This window comes from Populus alba, chromosome 7 (assembly GCF_005239225.2).
Source record: "Populus alba chromosome 7, ASM523922v2, whole genome shotgun sequence".
Classification (NCBI taxonomy): Eukaryota; Viridiplantae; Streptophyta; class Magnoliopsida; order Malpighiales; family Salicaceae; genus Populus; species Populus alba.
This window is the reverse complement of record NC_133290.1, coordinates 970,999-993,425: the sequence shown is the minus strand read 5'-3', so window position 1 is coordinate 993,425 and position 22,427 is coordinate 970,999. Positions and strand designations below refer to the sequence as shown.

The 22,427-nt window shown below is 31.1% G+C and overlaps 3 protein-coding genes across 3 annotated transcripts; 1 reads left to right on the top strand and 2 right to left on the bottom strand.

Annotated features, from left to right (window-relative positions):
* Positions 1–774: 774 nt before the first annotated feature.
* LOC118048654 (7-deoxyloganetin glucosyltransferase-like) lies at positions 775–2,951 on the bottom strand. The gene is made up of 2 exons (XM_035058423.2): positions 2,190–2,951; positions 775–1,913 (listed from the first exon to the last, which is right to left on the bottom strand). Exons 1-2 carry the CDS (start codon positions 2,695–2,697, stop codon positions 985–987), a joined length of 1,437 nt encoding a protein of 478 aa, XP_034914314.1. The 5' UTR covers positions 2,698–2,951; the 3' UTR covers positions 775–984.
* Positions 2,952–6,210: 3,259 nt separating this feature from the next.
* On the bottom strand, positions 6,211–8,444 carry LOC118048653 (7-deoxyloganetin glucosyltransferase-like). Its single transcript, XM_035058422.2, has 2 exons — positions 7,762–8,444; positions 6,211–7,488 (listed from the first exon to the last, which is right to left on the bottom strand). Exons 1-2 carry the CDS (start codon positions 8,267–8,269, stop codon positions 6,560–6,562), a joined length of 1,437 nt encoding a protein of 478 aa, XP_034914313.1. The 5' UTR covers positions 8,270–8,444; the 3' UTR covers positions 6,211–6,559.
* Positions 8,445–17,967: 9,523 nt separating this feature from the next.
* On the top strand, positions 17,968–20,488 carry LOC118048649 (UPF0481 protein At3g47200-like). Its single transcript, XM_035058419.2, has 2 exons — positions 17,968–18,090; positions 18,725–20,488. Exon 2 carries the CDS (start codon positions 18,726–18,728, stop codon positions 20,277–20,279), a length of 1,554 nt encoding a protein of 517 aa, XP_034914310.2. The 5' UTR covers positions 17,968–18,090; position 18,725; the 3' UTR covers positions 20,280–20,488.
* Positions 20,489–22,427: the final 1,939 nt, after the last annotated feature.

Below are 22,427 nucleotides of genomic sequence, written 5' to 3'. Positions count from 1 at the left end.
ATGGAATTAATGACTCAATTTGACAATCCAACAACCTAAATAAAAAAAAATAAACTAAAATAGAAAGGGTTGAAAACAATTAATTTATTATAGCAAAAGATACAAGACACATTTTATTATGAATTTGAAAAATAAAATTATTATTTTGCACCTCAATCAAGTAACATTTAGTCTAGCTTAGAAAGGTAACATGGTATTTTTTTATATGAATAATGAAAATATTAAAATGCTTTTAGAGACCAAATAAAAAATATACATGCCTTCAACCCAGGGCTATTTTCAGTTTTTATATATATATAATTTTTTTTTTTTGAATGTATAGTAATATTACCTAGATGCCTTTTAGATCAATCAGATAAAAATCATTGATTTATATCTTTTTTAAGTTGGTTTTTTTGTTTTTTTTAAAAGCATTATTTTATTTTACCCTTTAATTTAGTTTTTGTTTTCAATTTTTGCTCTCATTTTTCTATTATTATTTTTTATTTTAGATTTTTATGTGTCGTTAATTTTTTTTTTCTCATTTTTTTCTTTAGTATTTGTTGACTTGGTCAAATTTTTTTTGTCCATTTTTTATCCAATTCCATGCTTTCATATATTTATTCTCTATAGTATTGTAATCTTTTTTAAAAAAAAAATTGTCTGAATAATATCATTATCTATTCTTTTATTTTCTAATTAAAATAAAATTAACATATTAAAGATGATATAACATGAGTTGTTGATTCCTCTTTCTTAAAACGTGCAGCAAAACATTAAATTTTACACACAAAAAAACAAACCCACAACATAGCGTGTACCAGAGCCTAGTTCTAGGCTAAATGAGAACCCGAACTAAATACAATAACTACAAGCTTTTCTGCACACGGTACCGGACTACATATGACTAGTCATGATGGAGTAGTTTAGCAAGTTCATGAAAAACAATTTGTCTTATTTTATAGGGTTTTTTTTTTCAGTCCTTGCTCAATCAAGAATTTATATCTAATTATTTGATGATTTTATTTCATTTATGAACTTGTCCAGATTAATGGATGATGACCCTTCTGGTCCAACAGCCTCTTCAGCCAACCTTTTCCATTTCATGGCATTTTCCCTCATTTTCGCACCCTTCTCTCCTTCCATTAGCTCCTTCACAAGCATCCCCACTTCTTCTCTTTTGACATTTTTATCAATCTCCATGCCAACTCCCCATTCATTGCAGCTATATTTACAGTTCATTGGTTGATCTCCAAAGAAGGGCCAGCACAGCATCGGTACACCAGCACTCAAGCTCTCAATGGTGGAACCCCAGCCACAATGAGTTAGGAACCCTCCAACTGATGGATGGTTAAGTACTTCCTCTTGTGGACACCAGCTAGCAATGAAGCCACGCTTCTGAGTTTTCTCTGTGAATTCAGCTGGCAAAACAGATGATTCACCACTGACCAAATCTGGCCTTATAATCAACAAGAATGGGATCTTGCTGTTAGCTAGGCCCATCGCGAATTCCACTAGTTGATCAGTTGCCATCACTACAGTGCTTCCATAATTCACATACACCACTGAGTTGGGCTCCTTTGTGTCCAGCCATTGGAGACACTTGCTTTCTTCTTTCCATAGACTGTATCCAATAGACTTCAAACTATTTTCCTCAATCTGATTGAGGAATAACTGGAGTGGACCGATGGAATAAACATGAGAGAATTCAGTGGAAAGGGCACCCAGAGCTTCTGGCTCCAGGGCATCAAAAGTATGGAAAGCAATTGCACGAGCTTTAACAGAGGTCTCAGCAGCTCCCATGAGAAAATTAAATATAATATGATCTGGATCTGTTGTTTCAATAAACGGAAAATGTTTAAGACGAAGACCTTTTATACCAGGAAGCCAGTCTACATTCGTGTCGAGGTAGCCATTGCTTAGATAGCTCACATCTGCAAAACACAATCTTATCAGACCGGGCTCAAGAATGAAAATCTATTGAATGCATAGGATAATCGATCTAGCTGATTTATGATCTTATAATAACGCACGTATGAAGTCACTCCAAGTGATAGATCAGGTGGTTAAGGATGGTTGCTCCCTTTCTACACTTCCTAAGTTTAGACGTTAAGGCCAACATATAAGAGAGTTTTTTTCTCTGAATTCAACAAGTTAATGCGGGGAATGAACCCTTTTATAGAACAAGTGTGTGCGTGCAAATTTATTACCTTTGATTGGGGAGAAGCCTCTCTCTCTGAGAGCATAGAGTTGCTTGAATCCTATGTAACCAATTGCACTCACAGTAGCATACATTACAACTGGAAGACCGACATCATCCCCAGCTTTGATGGAGAAAGGAGCAAAAGGATCTGAAACAATGGAAGTAACAGGAGGATTGTTCTCGGACACAGTGTTTCGGAGCCTCACAAGAAGATCTTTAAAGGGTGCTAAGAAATTCTTGTTCAAGGCGACACAAAGAGAAGGTATGTCTTGGGTGGCATCGATATCTGAAGGAGGAAGACCATCAGGAATGGTTTCAAAATGAAAGCCAGGCAGGTTATCAAGGGCAACAGGTCCTCCTGACCTAAGGATACGTTTGTGATTGAATTCTGTGTTGACAAATGTTATGTGCAAGCCCTTACAGTGAAGAAGCTTTGCAAATTTAAGCATGGCCTTTATATGACCTTGAAACGGACTTGGGATCACGACTGCATGAGGCTTGGAATTGGATCCCATATCTCTCACTCAATTCCCTTCTTCCTGGGTTGATCACCATGTTCGATCATCAACGTACTTTATAGCTCGAAATACCCCCGGTTTTTAGAATATATTTGGAAATGTGATTGTGGTAGCTCGTGTTTTCACGCAAGCTCCTGGTCGCATTAATGAATGAAATTACTTAGCCTAATTGATATCTTCATTTAAGAAGGATCAAGGAAATTAGAAACTTGGAAATTGTTTGTCTATCTAATCACAAAGTCAATCGTGCTGAAGATTAATCAACGTTTTAACCATATATTTCCTTGAAAAAATCACTTCATCCTTATCCCTGTCCCGCTTATTGCACTTGAGAGCTGTGGAAAAAGCTAGAGAAGCAGAAAATATCTAAGACATATTCGTAGAATATTCATTTCTGGCCAATTCTCATAGAATCATTGAAGCCAAGAGGGTAAACTTACAGCAATGGAAATTGAATGTAGGGCTGAAATGTTTTTCACGTTTTTTTTTTTTTTGGAAAAGAATAGAGAAAAATATAAAATCAATATATTTAAAATAATTTTATTATGAATTTATATATTCTTACAACAAAAATATATTTTTTTAATTTTTTTAATTTCGAAACAGTATCCAATGACTAGTTGTTGGCTATACTGGCATAACAAGGGCTTATGCAATAAGGCACGACAACCTTCATGCTTAGGATCCCAATGATTTGTGGTTTTCGAATATAATTTAAAAAAGACCATGAAAATATACTATGTCACTGATGCATAAGGTATCTGTAATTAATATCTTAGGAAAAAAAAACTATGAGTAACTTTATAAGTTTGATTTCATAGAAAAAACGCTTGCTTAATTTATTTTAATCTTCTTAGATTTTAATTTTAAAGTTAAAAATAAAAAAAATATTATCTTTTTTCTAAATAGAATCAATCGATGTGAAGGGTCTATTTTTAAAATCATTAAAAAAAAAACTTAAATTAACTAAAAATATTATTGTTGTCTTAATCTTATCAAAAAGTCAGGTATACCAAAGAGTTAGGCAATAAGGCACGACAACTTTCATGATTAGGATTGATCCCAATGACAAGTTGTTTTCGAATATATTATCTCACTCATGCATAAGGAATCTGTAATTAATATATTAGGAAAAAAATATAACTATGAGTACTTTCTAAGATTGACTTGAAAGTAAAAAAATACTTGCGTTAGTTTTAAATTTTTAGATTTTAATTTTAAAGTTAACAATAAAAGAATTATTAAGTTTTTTTTAATGCACTGTGAAGAGTTTTTTTTCTTCTAAAATCATTCAAAGAAAAAGCTTAATTTAAATTGATGTTCAAATTAACTTTAAAATGCTTTTTAAAGTGGAAAAAAATAATATAGACACATACCAGTCACATGCCAGCGCTCTAGTACTTTCTTTCATTGACTTAGAAGTTAGAAACAGGTATTTACTATATTTTTTCACGCATTGTACCACTGATTAAGTTAATTTTTTTTAATATAAAAAAGATGATTAGATGATGATAACTTGAGTTAAGTGTGACATAACATTAGGATATCTAATAAAATAAAAGGTTAAAAAAAAACTTACAAATCTCAAAGGGCAATGTCCTAATTTCAAATGATAAATTTTTTAAAAAAATCTGAGTCAACATTGGTTCACTTAACCAATCCGTCACCCGCTATATAAGATCAAGATAAAAAATATTTTTTTAGAAATGACCTAGAAAAAAGGATTGAAGATAAATAAAAAAAATATTGAAAAAAAAAATTGAATCACCCAAAATTAACTTAACTAATCTGCAACTCAGGATAACATCATGGGAAAAAATGCATAAAAAATAAAAAAGCTCATTACCTAATAACCTAATATTGAAGGATGAAATTGAAATTAAAAACATTGAAAAAAAATTCGAGCCAACCTATGTTAACTTACTAATCCACGACTCAAGATAACTCCCATAAAAAAGAAAGTGAAAAAATATAAAAAACTCAAGGTTTAATAATTTAATGTTGAATGATGAAATTAAATTTTTTTATATAAAAAAATTAAAATTAAACCGGGCTACTCTTCAAAAGTAATGACATGGTTGGACAAAAATAATGAGGGATTAAATTAAAAAATAAAAATAAATAAATAAAGTAATTAAAAGAATTAGGATTGAAATTAAATTAAAAAAAAAAAGAAATAAAATGTTTAGAAATAAAATTCAAAACAAAATTAAGAAAAGATTAAAAAAATGAAATTAAAAAATGAGGGCAAAAATTGGATTGGAAAAATTAATGAAATAAAATGTTATGTAAAAAAAATCAAGAAAATGATAAAAAAAATTATATTAAAAAAAAATAAGTATTATATTTTATATAAAAAATAAAATCAAATTAAAAATAATAAAATTAAAAAGAAATCCAAAACAAATAAAGAACATTAATAAAAAAAGTTAATGGAAAGATAACTTCTGAATTTTTGCTAACCAAGTACAGATATCAAGACGAGAGGAGGAGAAAAAACCTTGTCGTTGTTGAACCTCTGTGCATTTCGAGGGTGTTTGGGAGTGTGGTAGCGGTTGCTTTTCAAATAGTTTTTCGTGCCGAAAAGCATGCCAATAATGTTTTTTCATTTTTTAAAAATTATTTTTGACATTAGCACATCAAAACGATCCAAAAAGTACAAACCACACTCAATTTTAGCAAAAAAAAAAAATTTGAATTTTTTCGAAAAGCCGGTTTGACCGCAATGCCAAACGGTCACTTCACGTAGATGCACTGCCTTCATCAGCTGCGTTGTTACTGGATGATTCAAACGACACGATGATTAGATATTTTTTGTCACAACAAGTCATTGCAAGCACCGCTCAAAATGGCGAGGGTGACGTACACACCTTGACGCATGCATTGCACACACTAATATTTTTTCTTTTTCTTTTTTATTATGATTTTTATAACTAAATAACAATGACAAAGACTAAAATACTCTTTGACGCCTTCTTTATTTTTTTTTTCTTGAAGGACAATTAAGTGATTTTATTATTTTAAAAAATGAAATTAATGCAAAAGGCCCTCTCAACCTTTCACTTTTTTTTGGGGTTTAAATTTTTCATGTATTATTTTTTTATTTGATCCTTATTCTTTTGAATTTTGATTTTTTTTTCTTTATCTTTTTTTATAAAAGTTTTATTGGTTTTTAGTTTTACTCTTTAATCCAAGTTTATGGTATGTTATATTTTTTTTTACCTTTATCCTCATTCTCTTTTTTTTTTATTTGAGTTATTTTTCTATTCAATTAAACCCTCCAATCAAAAAGTTTTGATTACCCTTTAATTTATTTTTTGCTTCAATTCTCACTCTCATTTTTCTATTACTATTTTTTATTTTAGAATTTGTTGTGTAGTTAATTTTTTTCTCTCATTTTTGTTCTTTAGTATTTGTTGACTTGGTCCAATTGTTTTGTCCATTTTTTATCCAATTCCATGCTTTCATATATTTATTTTCTATAGTATTGTAATCTTTTTAAAAAAAAATTGTCTGAATAATATCATTATCTATTCTTTTATTTTCTAATTAAAATAAAATTAACTTATCAAAGATGATATGACATGAGTTGTTGATTCCTCTTATTTTCTTGAAACGTGCAGCAAAACATTAAATTTTACACACAAAAAAACAAACCCACAACGTAGCGTGTACCAGAGCCTAGTTCTAGGCTAAATGAGAGCCCGAACCAAATACAATAACTACAAGTTTTTCTGCACATGCTACCAGACTACATATGACTAGTCATGATGGAGTAGTTTGGTAAGTTCATGAAAAAAAATTTGTCTTATTTTATAAGGTTTTTTTTTTTAGTCCTTGCTCATTAAAGGATTTATATCTAATTATTTGATGATTTTATTTCATTTATGAACTTGTCCAGATTAATGGATGATGACCCTTCTGGTCCAACAGCCTCTTCAGCCAACCTTTTCCATTCCATGGCGTTTTCCCTCATTTTCTCACCCTTCTCTCCTTCCATTAGCTCCTTCACAAGCATCCCCACTTCTTCTCTTTTGACATTTTTATCAATCTCCATGCCAACCCCCCATTCATTGCAGCTATATTTACAGTTCATTGGTTGATCTCCAAAGAAGGGCCAGCACAACATCGGTACACCAGCACTCAAGCTCTCAATGGTGGAACCCCAGCCACAATGAGTTAGGAACCCTCCTACAGATGGATGGTTAAGTACTTCCTCTTGTGGACACCAGCTAGCAATGAAGCCATGCTTCTGAGTTTTCTCTGTGAATTCAGCTGGCAAAACAGATGATTCACCACTGACCAAATCTGGCCTTATAATCAACAAGAATGGGATCTTGCTATTAGCTAGTCCCATCGCGAATTCCACTAGTTGATCAGTTGCCATCACTACAGTGCTTCCATAATTCACATACACCACTGAGTTGGGCTCCTTTGTGTCCAGCCATTGGAGACACTTGCTTTCTTCTTTCCATAGACTGTATCCAATAGACTTCAAACTATTTTCCTCAATCTGATTGAGGAATAACTGGAGTGGACCGATGGAATAAACATGAGAGAATTCAGTGGAAAGGGCACCCAGAGCTTCTGGCTCCAGGGCGTCAAAAGTATGGAAAGCAATTGCACGAGCTTTAACAGAGGTCTCAGCAGCTCCCATGAGAAAATTAAATATAATATGATCTGGATCTGTTGTTTCAATAAACGGAAAATGTTTAAGACGAAGACCTTTTATACCAGGAAGCCAGTCTACATTCGTGTCGAGGTAGCCATTGCTTAGATAGCTCACATCTGCAAAACACCATCTTATCAGACCGGGCTCAAGAATGAAAATCTATTGAATGCATAGGATAATCGATCTAGCTGATTTAGGATCTTATAACACACGTATGAAGTCACTCCAACTGATAGATCAGGTGGTTAAGGATTGTTGCTCCCTTTCTACACCTCCTAAGTTTAGACGTCAAGACCAACATATAAGAGAGTTTTTTTCTCTGGATTCAACAAGTTAATGCGGGGAATGAAGCCTTTAATAGAACAAGTGTGTGCGTGCAAATTTATTACCTTTGATTGGGGAGAAGCCTCTCTCTCTGAGAGCATAGAGTTGCTTGAATCCTATGTAACCAATTGCACTCACAGTAGCATACATTACAACTGGAAGACCAACATCTTCCCCAGCTTTGATGGAGAAAGGAGCAAAAGGATCTGAGACAATGGAAGTAACAGGAGGATTGTTCTCGGAAACAGTGTTTCGGAGCCTCACAAGAAGATCTTTAAAGGGTGCTAAGAAATTCTTGTTCAAGGCGACACAAAGAGAAGGTATGTCTTGGGTGGCATCGATATCTGAAGGAGGAAGACCATCAGGAATGGTTTCAAAATGAAAGCCAGGCAGGTTATCAAGGGCAACAGGTCCTCCTGACCTAAGGATACGTTTGTGATTGAATTCTGTGTTGACAAATGTTATGTGCAAGCCCTTACGGTGAAGAAGCTTTGCAAATTTAAGCATGGCCTTTATATGACCTTGAAACGGACTCGGGATCACGACTGCATGAGGCTTGGAATTGGATCCCATATCTCTCACTCAATTCCCTTCTTCCTGGGTTGATCACCATGTTCGATCATCAACGTACTTTATAGCTCGAAATACCCCCGGTTTTTAGAATATATTTGGAAATGTGATTGTGGTAGATCGTGTTTTCACGCAAGCTCCTGGTCGCATTAATGAATGAAATTACTTAGCCTAATTGATATCTTCATTTAAGAAGATCAATGAAATTAGAAACTTGGAAATTGTTTGGCTATCTAATCACAAAGTCAGTCGTGCTGAAGATTAATCAACTTTTAACCACTTCCTTGAAAAAATCACTTCATCCTTGTCCCTGTCCCGCTTATTTCACTTGAGAGCTGTGGAAAAAGCTAGAGAGGCAGAAAATATCTAAGACATGTTCATAGAATATTCATGTCTGGCCACTTCTCATAGAATCATTGAAGCCAAGAGGGTACACTTACATCAATGGAAATTGAATGTAGGGCCGAAATGTTTTTCACGTTTTTTTTTTTTTGGGGAAAAGAATAGAGAAAAATATAAAATCAATATATTTAAAATATAATTTTATTATAAATTTATATATTCTTACAACAAAAATATATTTTTTTTTATTTCGAAACAGTATCCAATGACTAGTTGTTGGCTATACTGGCATAACAAGGGTTTATGCAATAAGGCACGACAACCTTCATGCTTAGGATCCCAATGATTAGTGGTTTTCGAATATAATTTAAAAAGACCATGAAAATATACTATGTCACTGATGCTTAAGGAATCTGTAATTAATATCTTATAAAAATAAAATAAAAAACTATGAGTAACTTTATAAGTTTGACTTGATAGAAAAAACGCTTGCTTAATTTATTTAAATCTTCTTAGCTTTTAATTTTAAAGTTATAAATAAAAAATATTATTTTTTTTCTAAATAGAATAAATCGATGTGAAGGGTCTATTTTTTAAATCATTAAAAAAAAAACTTAAATTAACTAAAAATATTGTTGTTGTCTTAACTTATCAAAAAGTCAGCTATACCAAAGAGTTAGGCAATAAGGCACGACAACTTTTCGTGATTAAGATTGATCCCAATGACAAGTTGTTTTCGAATATATTATCTCACTCATACATTAGGAATGATCTGTAATTAATATCTTAGGAAAAAAATATAACTATGAGTACTTTCTAAGATTGACTTGAAAGTAAAAAATACTTGCTTTATTTTTAAATTTTTAGATTTTAATTTTTAAGTTAACAATAAAATAATTATTAAGTTTTTTTAATGCACTGTGAAGAGTGTTTTTTTATAAAATCATTCAAAGAAAAAGCTTAATTTACTATATTTTTTTCAAGGAAAAAAAAATTAGTATAAACACATACAGTCACATGTCAGCGCTCTAGTACTTTCTTTCATTGACTTATAATAAGTATTTACTACATTTTTTTCTCGCGCTGTACCACTAATTAAGTTAAATTTTTTTAATATAAAAAGATGATTAGATGATGATAATTTGAGTTAACATGAATACGTGTGACATGAAATTGGGATGTCTAATAAAATAAAAGGTGAAAAAAAAAACTCGATGAAGGAAATTACAAGGATATCCCTTGTTTTAGTCGCATAATTAAATGAATGAAATTACTTTGCCTAATTGATCTCTTCATTTAAGAAGATCAATGAAATTAGAAACTTGGAAACTGTCACTTGGGAGCTGTGGAAAAAGCTAGAGAGGCAGAAAATATCTAAGTCATGATAGAATATTCATTTCTGGCAACTTCTCATAGAATCATTGAAGCCAAGAGGGCATACAGCCATACAGTATACAGCAACGGAAATTGAATGTAGGGCTGAATTTTCATGTTTTTTTTATAATATTGTTTGTTTTTGTGTTTTAAAATTAATATTTTCATTATTTTTAAATTATTTTAATGAATTAATATCAAAAATTATTTTTTAAGAATAAAAATAATATTATTTTAATATATTTTTAAATAAAAAAATACCTTAAAAAATAACTACAATTTTATGCCTCGTTTGTTTGCTGGAAAATATTTTTTTTTTGAAAAGTAAATTTCAAGAGAATGAATTCTAAAAAAGTGAATTATTTTTCTAATATTTGGTAGTGTAATGGAAATTAAGTTGGAAAATATTTTTCAGTGTTTGGTTATGTCATATGAAATGAGCTGAAAAATAATTTATTAATGTTTTATTTTTCTCAAGTTTATTAAAATAATGAGAAATAAATCTTGCAAATTAAAAAATTGAATGAGAATGAAATTGAAAAAAAATAATTCATAAATTATCTCAAATAAAATAAATAATAATCAAAATAATAGATATCAAATCTAAAAAAAATGAAGAAATTAACATAATAATAATTAACATTTCATAAATTATTTCAAATAAAATAAATAACAATAAAAAAAATAAGAATCAAATTTGATAGATAAAAAATTTTAATAAAAAAAAATGATAAGTAAAAAACAAATAACAATTATAAAAATAAGGACCAAAGTTAATATAAAAATTAAATTTTAAGATGTGAAATTGAAAAATAAATATTGAAAACAATATATATATATATATATAGAGAGAGAGAGAGAAATCAAAAGTTTGAGGACTAAATATGATATAATCAATAAATAATATGATATTTCTAAATTTTTCACAATTTCCAGAAAGTGTTTTCCGTTCAAATTTTTCTTTAACTGAAAAATATTTTCTGTTGATCAATTTTTTTAATGGCAAATAAACATAAAAAATTTAAACACCCTCCACTAATCCTGACATGGTTAGTTTGGCACTTTTCAGGCGTGTTTGTTACGATGTTGGCAGTGTATTTTTTAAATATTTAAATTATTTTTTATTTTTTATTGTTTTGATATATTAATATTAAAAAATAAAAAAAATATATATTATTTAAATATATTTTAAAACAAAAAAGATATTTTAAAAAAACAAATTGATATCGCAATATCAAAAATATTTTTAAAAATATTTAAAAATATAATAAAGCTTGTTTTTTAAAATATTTTTTATTTATAAATTTATCAAAATAATATTTTAATTTTAAAAAATTTATTTCAAACATGAATATATGTAAACAATATAAAATTAAAAAAAAAAAAAGTTAAACGCACTTAGAAATCATAAAAGGTCTCACGTGCATTTGTGACAAAACTATCAATGTCTCTTGTCATGTCTGTCTGTCTGTCTATCAACACTCAGAAAGTCATCTGACCTCATAATTTCAGTTGAAACTTGAAAAACAGAAAAGAGAAATTGAAATCTATTTATTAGAGAAGGAAAGATAAAAATATAAAATAAATATATTTAAAATAATCTTATATATTTTTAAATTAAAAATATATGAAAACATGTTTTTTTTCCTATTTGAAAACAGTATCCAATGACTAGTTGTTGGATCGATTATCCTTCAAGATTAGGATTGATCCCAGGGTTTCGAATATAATGAAAAAAGACAGCGAAAATATATTGTCTCACTCTGCGTAAGGTACGTATCTGTAATTTAATATCTTGAAAAAAAAATAACTATGAGTACTTTCTAAGATTTACTTGATAGTAAAAAAATACTTGCTTTATTTTTTTATTTTTAGATTTTAATTTTAACCCTCTCAAATCAAAGGAAGAAAGATAAATTATAGTAGTAAAGGATGAAATAGCAACATCTCTTAAAAAAAGGACCAAAGAACAAAAAGATAAGAGAATAAGATGAAGAAAAATCATACGTAAAAGAGAACATGCATAAGCGAAGGAAAACCCTCTCAAATCAAAGGAGGAAAAATAAATCATAGCCTTGGAGGATAAAATATAAAACATCTCTGAATAAAAGGACCAAAGAAAAAGGCTCTATGGGATGAAGATAGATCATGCTTTAAAGGAAATATAAAAGGAAAAAAAAAAGTTGAATAAAAAACTCTGAGTTCATCATGAGCAGTAAATAAAAATAAAAACAGATCATATGTATGAGCATGGCTACGAAAGTGAAGGAATACCCTCTAAAAGATAAATCACAGTTTTAATGGAAGAAATAGCAACATCTCTTAAAAAAAAAAAAAAAAAAAAAGAGTACTAATGAAAAATAAATGATAAAAAAAGTACCAAAATAAAATTATTAAAAGAAGAGGGAATTTTACAATACTGCATCTCATAAATACTATTTATTTAAAGGATTAACTCGATTTATTCACAACAATTTTTCTTTTCTAATTAATTTTTTTTAATTTTATTTTTTAATATTAAAGATTAAATCAAAAGAGAAATGGATTTTAGTGAGTAGTTTTTTATTTATTTTTTTCTAATCTATGATTTTTTTTATTTCATCATTCAATAGTATATTTATTAAAAATTAAAATACATAATCTTTTTTAATTTGTTTTTATGAGGTTATCCAGTCTTATAACTCGAACCACGAGTTTGATAAGTTAACTTGATTGACTCAAGTTTTTTTTTTTCTAATTAATTATTTTTTTAATCTTATCCTTCAACATTGGCCTCATTAAAAACTAGGTTTTGTGATTTGTTTTGATTGTAAGGTTATCCATGTTTCATGACTCGGTTATAGGTTTAATAGGTTATCCCAAGTTGACTAGAGTTATTTTTCAAAATCATTTTTTTTATTGTTTTTTTCAATGTCAATTCAATCCTTCAACATCAAGTTTATTAAAGATTGAGTTTCATAATTTTTTAAATTTATTTTTTTGTGAGATTATCTCAGTCTCATGACCTGAACAGCAGGTTTAAAGAGTTAACTCGGGTGATTGAAGTTTTTTTTTCTTAGTTGATTTTGTTTTTCAATTTCATCATTCAACATTAGATTAATTGAGAATTAGGCTTCGTGATTTGTTTAAGTTTGTTTTCTATGAAATTATTCTTATCTCATGATTCGGGTCACAGGTTTGATAGGTTAATCTGAGTTGACTCGAGTTGTTTTTTATGTTTTTTTAATCTTATCTCTTTTCAATTTTATTTTTTCAATATTAGGCTAATTAGTTCAATTTGCTTTGTACTGGGTTATCTTGACCTGATAACTCGGATTGTAGGTTTGATAAGTTAACTCAAGTAATGTTTTTTGGATGCTTTTTATTTATTTTTTTAATTTCATCTTCAACATTGGGTTTATTTAAAATTAGGCTTCATAATTTATTTTGATTTGTTTTTTATGGAGTTATCAAGATGTCATGATTTGAGATGTATATTGGGAGGTTAATTTAAACTGACCCAAATCAATTCAAATATTGTCATCTTAATATTTATAAAAAAATTATCATCTTGAATATTTATTTTAAGTCAAACTATATTTTTTTTCATCCATCAAAGTTGTATTTGGATATATCAAATTGACTAGGTCATGTCGGACTAATCACCGCACAATTTAAATTTTTTTTCAATTAGAAAAAAAAATATTAACAATGTCTATACATATTTTTTTAATATTAAAATAATTAATTCAACCCTCAACACAGTGCATGTAAAAAATCCAGTGTTCACTATAATATAAGTGCATGGGCAGAAAGTAACAATAAAAGATGGAACTAATATTAATGTTAATGTTAATTAATTAATAATACATGCTGTTTCTGTTGTGGTTGGTTTTTCTTTATAAAAAAATTAAACCGGGTTTTAACCTTCCATCATTTTCGCTGCAATACCCAACAATAGTCAAGTTGACCCATAAAGAAAAGAAGTCAACTACTAATTAACAAAGGTGTTCACAGTCCGGTCCGGTCTAGTTTTAACCTAAAAATTCAACCAAACTGAAAAATAATATTTTTTATTAATATAACTCAGACCAAAACAAAAACTGGTTCAAATCAAACCGGTTTTGTTCGGATCGGATTGGTTTTTTAGCAAAAAAAACTAGTAAAACCGTTCCTTGCCTGGAATTATAGGATACTTTCTTGATCATGGAATGCAATTTTAACACAATAGAAAAACTCCTAGAAGCCCTCTTTACCTTTGGGCTCACGATCCCTAGGGATTGCGACTGTTCTATGATAACAGCTCACAAGATACAAGTGGTTGGAAAAAAAAATGAACAATTCCTTGCCTAGAATCATGGGATACTTTCTTGATCGTGATTTGCATATTAAAAGATTGTTACCATTGTTATTTTATTGTGTCAAAATTGTATAGCTTGGATAACCATTATTTACTTACTCGGGGAAGGGGGAAGGAAAGGGTGTGTTAAAATTGAATATAATTCTTTAAAAAATAAAAAATAAAAGTGTTTTTTCGCATATGAACAGAAATCCTAAAAATTATTTTAGTATTTTTTAAAATTCAAAATATACTGACATGTTTTTTCTTAAATTCAAAAGGATTCATAAATTTTTTAATATAAAAAAAGAACTTATTTAGCCGAATATCAAAACAAAAGGGAATGAAACAAAGGGATTGAGTTGGTTGGGCCTGAGGTCCAGCCCAGCTCTAGCTTTTTTTATGTTTTGGATGGGAGGTCTAGCCCACCTTGTATTATTTTTATGGGTCTGACCCAAGCTGTACAGGCTGGGCTGAACCCAGCTGTCCAGCCTGGTCACTCTCTACGCCAGCTACCCGGCCGAGTAGCACGCACGCCTGCCACAGAAACCAGTGAATTATAATCGATTGCTACAGTAGCAAGTGAATTATAATTCACAGCTACTTTAGCTGTCAATTCTAATGCAAAGGAAGCGGGGAATGAGCAAGAACTGACCTGATGCGGGGAGACGAAGTCGAAAACGATGGTGATGGCGTGCACTGGACAACGCTTCTGTTTTTCTTCTCTATCTGGAGATGAAGACAATGGTGCGATGGCTGGATGATCTCTTTCTGTTTTTCTATTTGTTTCTGCTTGTTCCCCTCTGTGGTTCCTCTACCCGTTTTTCCCTCTGCTGTTCTTCCTCTGTTCGTTTCAGTCTGTACACTCTGTTTTTTTTGGGGGGGGGGTTTATGCCTTTGTTCGTTTTTCTTCTTCGTCTGTTCGTTCTGTGTTTTGCTCGTTTTCGTTCACCTGTTTTTTCTTCGTTCCCCTGGTTATTCCTTTTCTCCCCTGCTTGTTCCTCTCTGCGTTTGCTCGTCTTCTGCCCTCTGGTTTTCCCGTCTATGTTCTCTGTTTTTTTTTTCTCCCTCTCATCCCCATGTTTTTTTTCCCTTTGGTTTCCTCTGTTTTTGTCGCCCTGTTCTCTACTGGGAGGGAAGGCTGGTATTCTGTTACAGGAGCTCTGGGAAAAAGCTTAAAAGTCCCTCTGGTTTCTTTGTGTCTCTTTCCTTCCTTGTGCATCCCCCCCTCCGGCGTGGCCTTTCTCTGGCTTTTATAAGGCCAGAGAATGCCATGCGGTCATCCAGACAACGAAGCGAACTTGCAGGGCCGTTACAGTGGTAACGGAGATGCATCGTGGGCGTGGGGCAGCTGGCAGAGACGCGGTGATGAACAATTTTATTTGAAACGGCGCCGTTTTGGGATGGGAATGGCCATTTGTAGTTTGATCACTGGCTTTTTGTACTTTTGTAATCAAGCCCCTGTATAAATTGTAACTGGAGCCCTTCATTTCAGCGTCATTTACAAAATGGTTGTTTGACTTTAATTTCTTGCAATTTTAACATGAATCAGCCCTAAACTTTGGTATTATTTCAATTAAGTCCTTGACTTCATTAATTAGACTAATTTCAAGTACAATTAAGTCCTCAAACTTATCGATTCTTCAATTAAACTCTTGATTTGATTAATTAAACTAATACAAAGTTTAATTAAGTTCCCAAATTTTTAATTTTATATTGTTGACTCAAATTTCGATTTATTCTTCATTTATTTTTTATCATCACTTCTTTTTTTAATATAAAAATAAAGATAAAAAATAATAATAAAAAAAATTGGGTTATGACAATAAAGATAAAAAAAAAAACATATAAATGGGATAATATCCAAAATATTATTGTTGCACGTGCAAGCTACGTTGTGTCCCCTCTTGTATGGTATATGAAAAATCAGGAAACGGAGGAAATAAGGATTTCTTGTCTTTTCGATGGAAAGAGAAAATGAGAGTGAATACCTAGTATTTTGATCATTAAAAACCATAGCTAGTCTTATAAAATGAGCACGAAGACCGGTTGTGTAAAGAAAAGGTATTGGCTCCCTAATATGCTATATCTAAAATAAGCTGTATTTTTTAATTATCTGATTATTGGACTGTCTAAGGTTGAAAAAAAATCCTCCTCAATAAAGAAATTCTTATTTTATCAAGTAAAAATCTAACAGTTATAATGCCAATAAAAAAAACTACCTTTTTAATATCAGGAATATATCTTACGTATAAATTTGTAATCTCAGATATTAGAAAACAATATTTTTATATATATATTTTTGAAATATTGGCCTAGTTCTTATGACTTTAACTGGTTATTAAAGCAAAAAATGCATGCTAAAAAATAAATTTTTTAAATTTTATGTTACATGAAAATATCTTATAAGCTTTGAGAGATTTGGTCGTATACATGAAAAAAAAAACACTTTTTTTTTGTTTAGATTTTTTTAAAATTTCAGAGAAAACCAGATATTTTTATACCGGATTGTATCTTTACAATATAAAAATATAAATCAAAATTGGTAGAAAAACTTGGGAGAAAATCATATATTTTTTGAAAGGATTTTTGAATTTTCTTTTTGTTTTTTAATATAATATAATAATAATAATAATGGGATGGGCCTAACCTAGTTGTTTGGGTTGGCCCCACCCTGGTTGGGCCAAGACCGGCTCAAAAAATACCTAGTCTTGATCTAGTAAATTAAGGTTTGTTCATCGCAACAAACACGTTATAATACGCTGATAAAATTTAGAAACACCATCAGATCATAGCAACCACAAACAAAAACAACAATGGAGCTTATCTCATGTGACTAGTCATATTAAAGTGCTAATATTTTTATTTTTTTTACATAACTAAATTTTTTTTCTTCTAGAATCTCTAAAGATTAACTAGGTTTTTTAGTAACCATAATACCATGTGATGATTTTTTATTCAACTAAAAACCTCTCAACATATCTGAGAAGGTTTGCAATGACATCGCGCTCTCGCGAGGGAGTACAACAATTTTTTAAATGGTGTTTGAAATTCTATTTTGGTGCTTTTTAAAAATAAATTTGACATGAGAAGCACTAAAATGATTTTTTTTAGTATTTTTAAATAATTTTTATGTATTAATATTAAAAATAAATAATTTCTTCAAGTTAGCTCTTAATTGATCCAAAAACTTTGATTTTCTTGTAATTTTATTCATGATTTCAATCAATTAGTTTAGTAAAAAATAAATTTGAACTCTTACAATTTCAATCTTCTTAAATAAGCCTTGGGCTTCCAAACTTAATTTTTTACCAATTAAAATAAATAAATAAATTATCTTAATATATAATTTCAAATGAAAAATTATTTTAAAAAACATGTGATTTGACAATTCCAAACTCCAAACACATACTTACGGCGACCAGCATGGCTACTTGGAATGAAAAGGAGTAGGATGAAAAATAACAAATCAATGTAATCTCAAACGCGCAATATATATTTGGCCCAACCAAGGGAGACAGAAAAAGAGAGAGACATATCATAAAACGCGCAATTCATATTGATCCCTTTTTCCTAAAAAAAGACCCCTTCAGTCAATTAGATTATAAGTTAAATAAATTCTCCGTTGACTAGTACATATATTTTCCTCCTTATTATTGTCATGATTTGGAGGGTTGATAGGAGCAGGAAGCCATCCAAGGAGAGAGAGGCTGCAGCAGGAAAAAGAGGCCGACTGCTGCTTGGGATCATATATAACAGATTCAGTCGTCCGATCATCGATCTCTCCAAGGTCAGCCCTGGCTTACTAGTTTTTTTTCAAATATATATTTATGTACAGAGAGAGAGAGAGAGAGAGCGCTTAGACCGAAGAGAAGTCAGCTAGATTTTGATCTTGCAAAATGCTGATGCTGGTAACTCGGTTCACGACTTAAAAAAGCTTAGCTACAGTACCCGGACCTTAATTTACAGGGAAAAAGGTCCGGGTAGAAAGCATTTTGTGTGTGTGTGTGTGTGTGAGAGAGAGAGAGAGAGAGAGAGAGAGAGAGAGAGAGAGAGTTTCACAAATCGTTGAAGTTCGTTTCTTGCTCTGGCTTTCTTGCCTGTATGAAATGGCATATAATAATTATCTTCTTCTTTTTTATGCTAGCACTTTATATATATAAATGGTATGGATGAAGACAATTGATTGAAACCTTTTATGTTTGCGATAACCCAAGACATTTTATACAAAAACTTTATACGATTTTCTTAAGATTTACATGTTGGCATAAAGTGCCTTGATATTGTGAAATAATAAAGAAACTGCTATATTATTTTTGTTAAAATATATCTCAAAAGTGCCTTATTCTGATGAAAAAAGCAACACTCAAAATTGAACTATACACCTGCCATTCATTCTTGGTTTTGTTTTGTTACCGATCCAGAATGGAAAAGGGTAAATTTACTGCAAGAGATTCAAACATGAAAAATGATGTTGAAAAGGCAAGTGCATCGAATATGGAAGAGGACAAGGCTAGCGTTTCAGACATTGATGAGGATACTAACAAGGCAAGTGCATCGAATATTGAAGAGGACGAGGCTAGCGCTTCAGATATTGATGAGGATACTAACAAGGCAAGCGCTTCAAATATGAAAATGGTTTGGGACTGGGACGGAGGATATTATGATATTGACAACGTAGAATGGGAACTTCGAAATATTTGGCTAGAGCTGGAAGGATTAAAGGAGTTGCCCCCTCAAAAGGACCGGGCTGATGAATGCTGTATCTACAGGGTTCCCAACTCACTTCGAGTCACAAATCCGGAAGCCTACACTCCACAGCTGATTTCAATAGGTCCTTTTCACCACAATGATGAAAGACTAGAGGCCATGGAAACGCTGAAAAGAAAATATCAAGGAGAGTTCCTAAAAAGGAATAACATGGATGAGAAGAAATTTATGGATTTTCTAAGAAGAATTCAGAAAGAAGAAGAGAGTATCCGACTCTGTTATTCAGGGAGCTTCAGAATCCGAACAGAACGTTTTGTAAAGATGATCGTGCTGGATGCTGTCTTCATCATTGGGTTTTTGAAGGATTCATATTATGATGCCTTTCCTCAAAATCTTGATACCAGGATGATATCTTGCATAGGAGAAGACTTGATGCTACTTGAAAACCAACTACCTTTCTCCGTTATCGACTCTATATATAGCGAGTTTTATTACCCTCGCCCAGATGAACCAAACATTCCTTTTATTGATCTTGCCACCCGTCATTTTGAAAATTACCCATTTGCACGAGAGCCAGAATCCACACCACCGACAGATGTAAGGCATTTAGAATCCACACCACCGACAGATGTAAGGCATTTAGAATCCACACCACCGAGGCATTTCACTGATTTACTAATGAAATTAATGTTGAAAGGAGCTGCCCTCGGGCGAGACAATTGCTCTAAGCCTATCAAGCTGAAATATAGCGCCGTCACGCTTCGCAAAGCAGGAGTGAAGTTTCAGGTCACCGAAGACAAGTGTTTGTTCAACGTGCATTTTGAGAACGGAGTGTTGAAGATACCACTCTTAGAAGTTGATGATTCCTTGGAACGTTTTGTACGAAATGTCATGGCCTGGGAGCAGTGCTACAAACCGAGTGAAGCTTACATCAGCAACTACTTTAAGTTTATGGACTATCTTATTGACAGGGCAGAAGACGTGGCTTTGCTAGCTGAAAAAGGAATTATTAAGAACTGGCTAGGTGACGACGCAGCAGTTTCAAAGTTGATGAACAATCTTAGCCAACGTTGTGAAAAAACTTCTTATTATAGTGATATCTGTCGAACGCTGAATGACTACTATGAGAACCCCTGGAACCGTAGAAGGGCAACCTTGAAACTTGTTTATTTCAGCCATCTTTGGAGAGGTACGGCAACTGTTGCTGCAGCTTTCCTTCTAATCCTCACTTTGATACAGACTATAACTTCCCTGAAATCGTCATTCTAGGATTAATTCTTGTTTAGTTTTATTAATCCCACATAATAATTGATGGGATTGTTATTGTTTTATTCCTTGGAAATTGTTGTTTTAATTTTAGTTCAAAGCTTGCGCAGTTCTAAATGTAGCTATTTCATGTTGTATTGTCCTGAAACTGATTCTGTACTTGTTCCCTGTGTGATGTCCTTTCCTCTCAAAGCTCTCTTCTTTTAAGCTCTTCTTCTGATTAAATAAAGCTGAAGAATGCATGATCTCAATTTTCACTTGATCATGGCGACTGTGAAGCCTTAAATCCTAAAACTAGTCGAATTATGGATTTCCAGATTCATAAGCTATCGACCTCACAACCAGGATTTCCTGAAGAACTTCCATCAATGTCAATTTCATTGCATCCTGCGGAGGACCTAACCACGAAACCGAACAAGTTTTCTAATGAACAACTAGGTTCGAACCCCTCTTTTGCAACCAAATAAAAAAAAACATCTTGTGGTTTCTCTGGGTCAATCTTGTTGCTCTCCATGACAAGCATTTTGATCCGTGATTCCTTGACGCCATGCTCATTCATCAACCATAGCTCAAAACTGTCGCCGTCGTCAAGACCACAAGAATAGATGGAGTTTTCATAAACTCCAATTTCTATATCCCAGCAATAGTTATCCAGAGAGTGAGAATGATCTAAATTTCTCGTTTCCAAGATCAAATGCACATATTACAGAATCAATGTTAATGGTTTCATAGCGATCAACTATGTAACACCCATAAATGAAGATGGCAAAAGAAGGCCAATAATCTGGGTAGCCATGACAGCCGAGGACTTTTCCAGTACTTCTCTAGGTGCCAGTGTCTCGACTATGAATACCTTAGCATGGAATTCAGAAGAATCTATTGACTCATAAACTATAATAACCTTACCAGTTTATGTGGTTAATTTATACACGATCCATGGCCTTTATAAATTTATTTGTACCTCTATAATATAAAGTTTCCAAAAATTTCAATGTCACCCTAAACTAATAATAAAACCCCAATCCCTTTTGAGAGCCGAATGCCTCTCATCTCTACCGTAGGCGTCGAAGAAGAATAATAATAAAAAAAAGCACCCAAAAAAAGAAGAAAAAAACATGAATGGAGTTTTAAACAACCCATATTTTGAATTTTCTTTTTTTAAAAAGGTTTTCAATTTTTGTTTTAGATATTATTACACATTGAAGATTCGTGATAATTTTTTTTTAAAAATATACATTAAAAAGATCAGATTTTTCTTTTTGTTAGTTACCATGTGTTTAATATTAATGTGTAAAATGCCTTTTAAAAGTGTTTTTCATTTAAAATTGCATTGAAATAAATTTTCAGATTTTTTATATCAAAATCATTAAAAAAAACAATATCAATTTGATGTTTTCACAAGTTAAACACACTTTTAAAACGCACCCGAACAAAAACAAAAACAAACAACCTTTTAATCTTTTTAAATCTATAAGATAAAGTTTAATTTTTGTCCTGAGACAAAAGAGACATAAACAAAGGAGACAAGATAAAAAAAAAAAAAAGATGGAGATAAAATTATGTTTGATAGTAATGTACAAGATAAATTGATCATCTTTGTATTCTGTTTGGTTATGGTAGATAAGATAAAATAAAATAAATTATAAAAAAAATCTAATTTACATTACCAAATGTATTATTATTATTTTACTTTAGTTTATATTGAGTGTTGAAATTAATAATATTATAATAACAATAGTTATAAAATCAGAAATGACTTGATGAAATGACTCGAGGCTTGAATTGATCCGGGTTAAAAAAAAAATAGAAGAAGGATGAACTTGGTTGATAAAAAACCCAAGTAAAAAATCTATCGACTTTTTTGGAAAAAAAAAATTAATCAAAACAAGGTTGCTTTGATATATATATATATATATATATATATATATATATATATAATTAGGTTAATCAATTTGACCCTTCAAACCTTTGACCTCAACCTTGTCTCGGAATGACTCCCGAACTGGGTTTTAAAATTATGATAATAATTATTTTTATCTATACGTTGACTTGAGTCAACCCATATTAACTCCTCTAGCTTGTGACCTAAACCTTATCTTTGTTGATCTCAAATCAGGTTTTAAAATTATAATAATAATAATGTTTATCTTT

Excerpts from the sequence above, each read along its gene's own strand:
- LOC118048649 (XM_035058419.2), top strand. The coding sequence starts at position 18,726 with ATGGAAAAGGGTAAATTTACTGCAAGAGATTCAAACATGAAAAATGAT.
- LOC118048653 (XM_035058422.2), bottom strand. The coding sequence starts at position 8,269 with ATGGGATCCAATTCCAAGCCTCATGCAGTCGTGATCCCGAGTCCGTTT. Across the intron at positions 7,489-7,761 it reads AGGCTTCTCCCCAATCAAAG|ATGTGAGCTATCTAAGCAAT; the intron begins GTAATAAATTTG and ends GGTGTTTTGCAG.
- LOC118048654 (XM_035058423.2), bottom strand. The coding sequence starts at position 2,697 with ATGGGATCCAATTCCAAGCCTCATGCAGTCGTGATCCCAAGTCCGTTT. Across the intron at positions 1,914-2,189 it reads AGGCTTCTCCCCAATCAAAG|ATGTGAGCTATCTAAGCAAT; the intron begins GTAATAAATTTG and ends TGTGTTTTGCAG.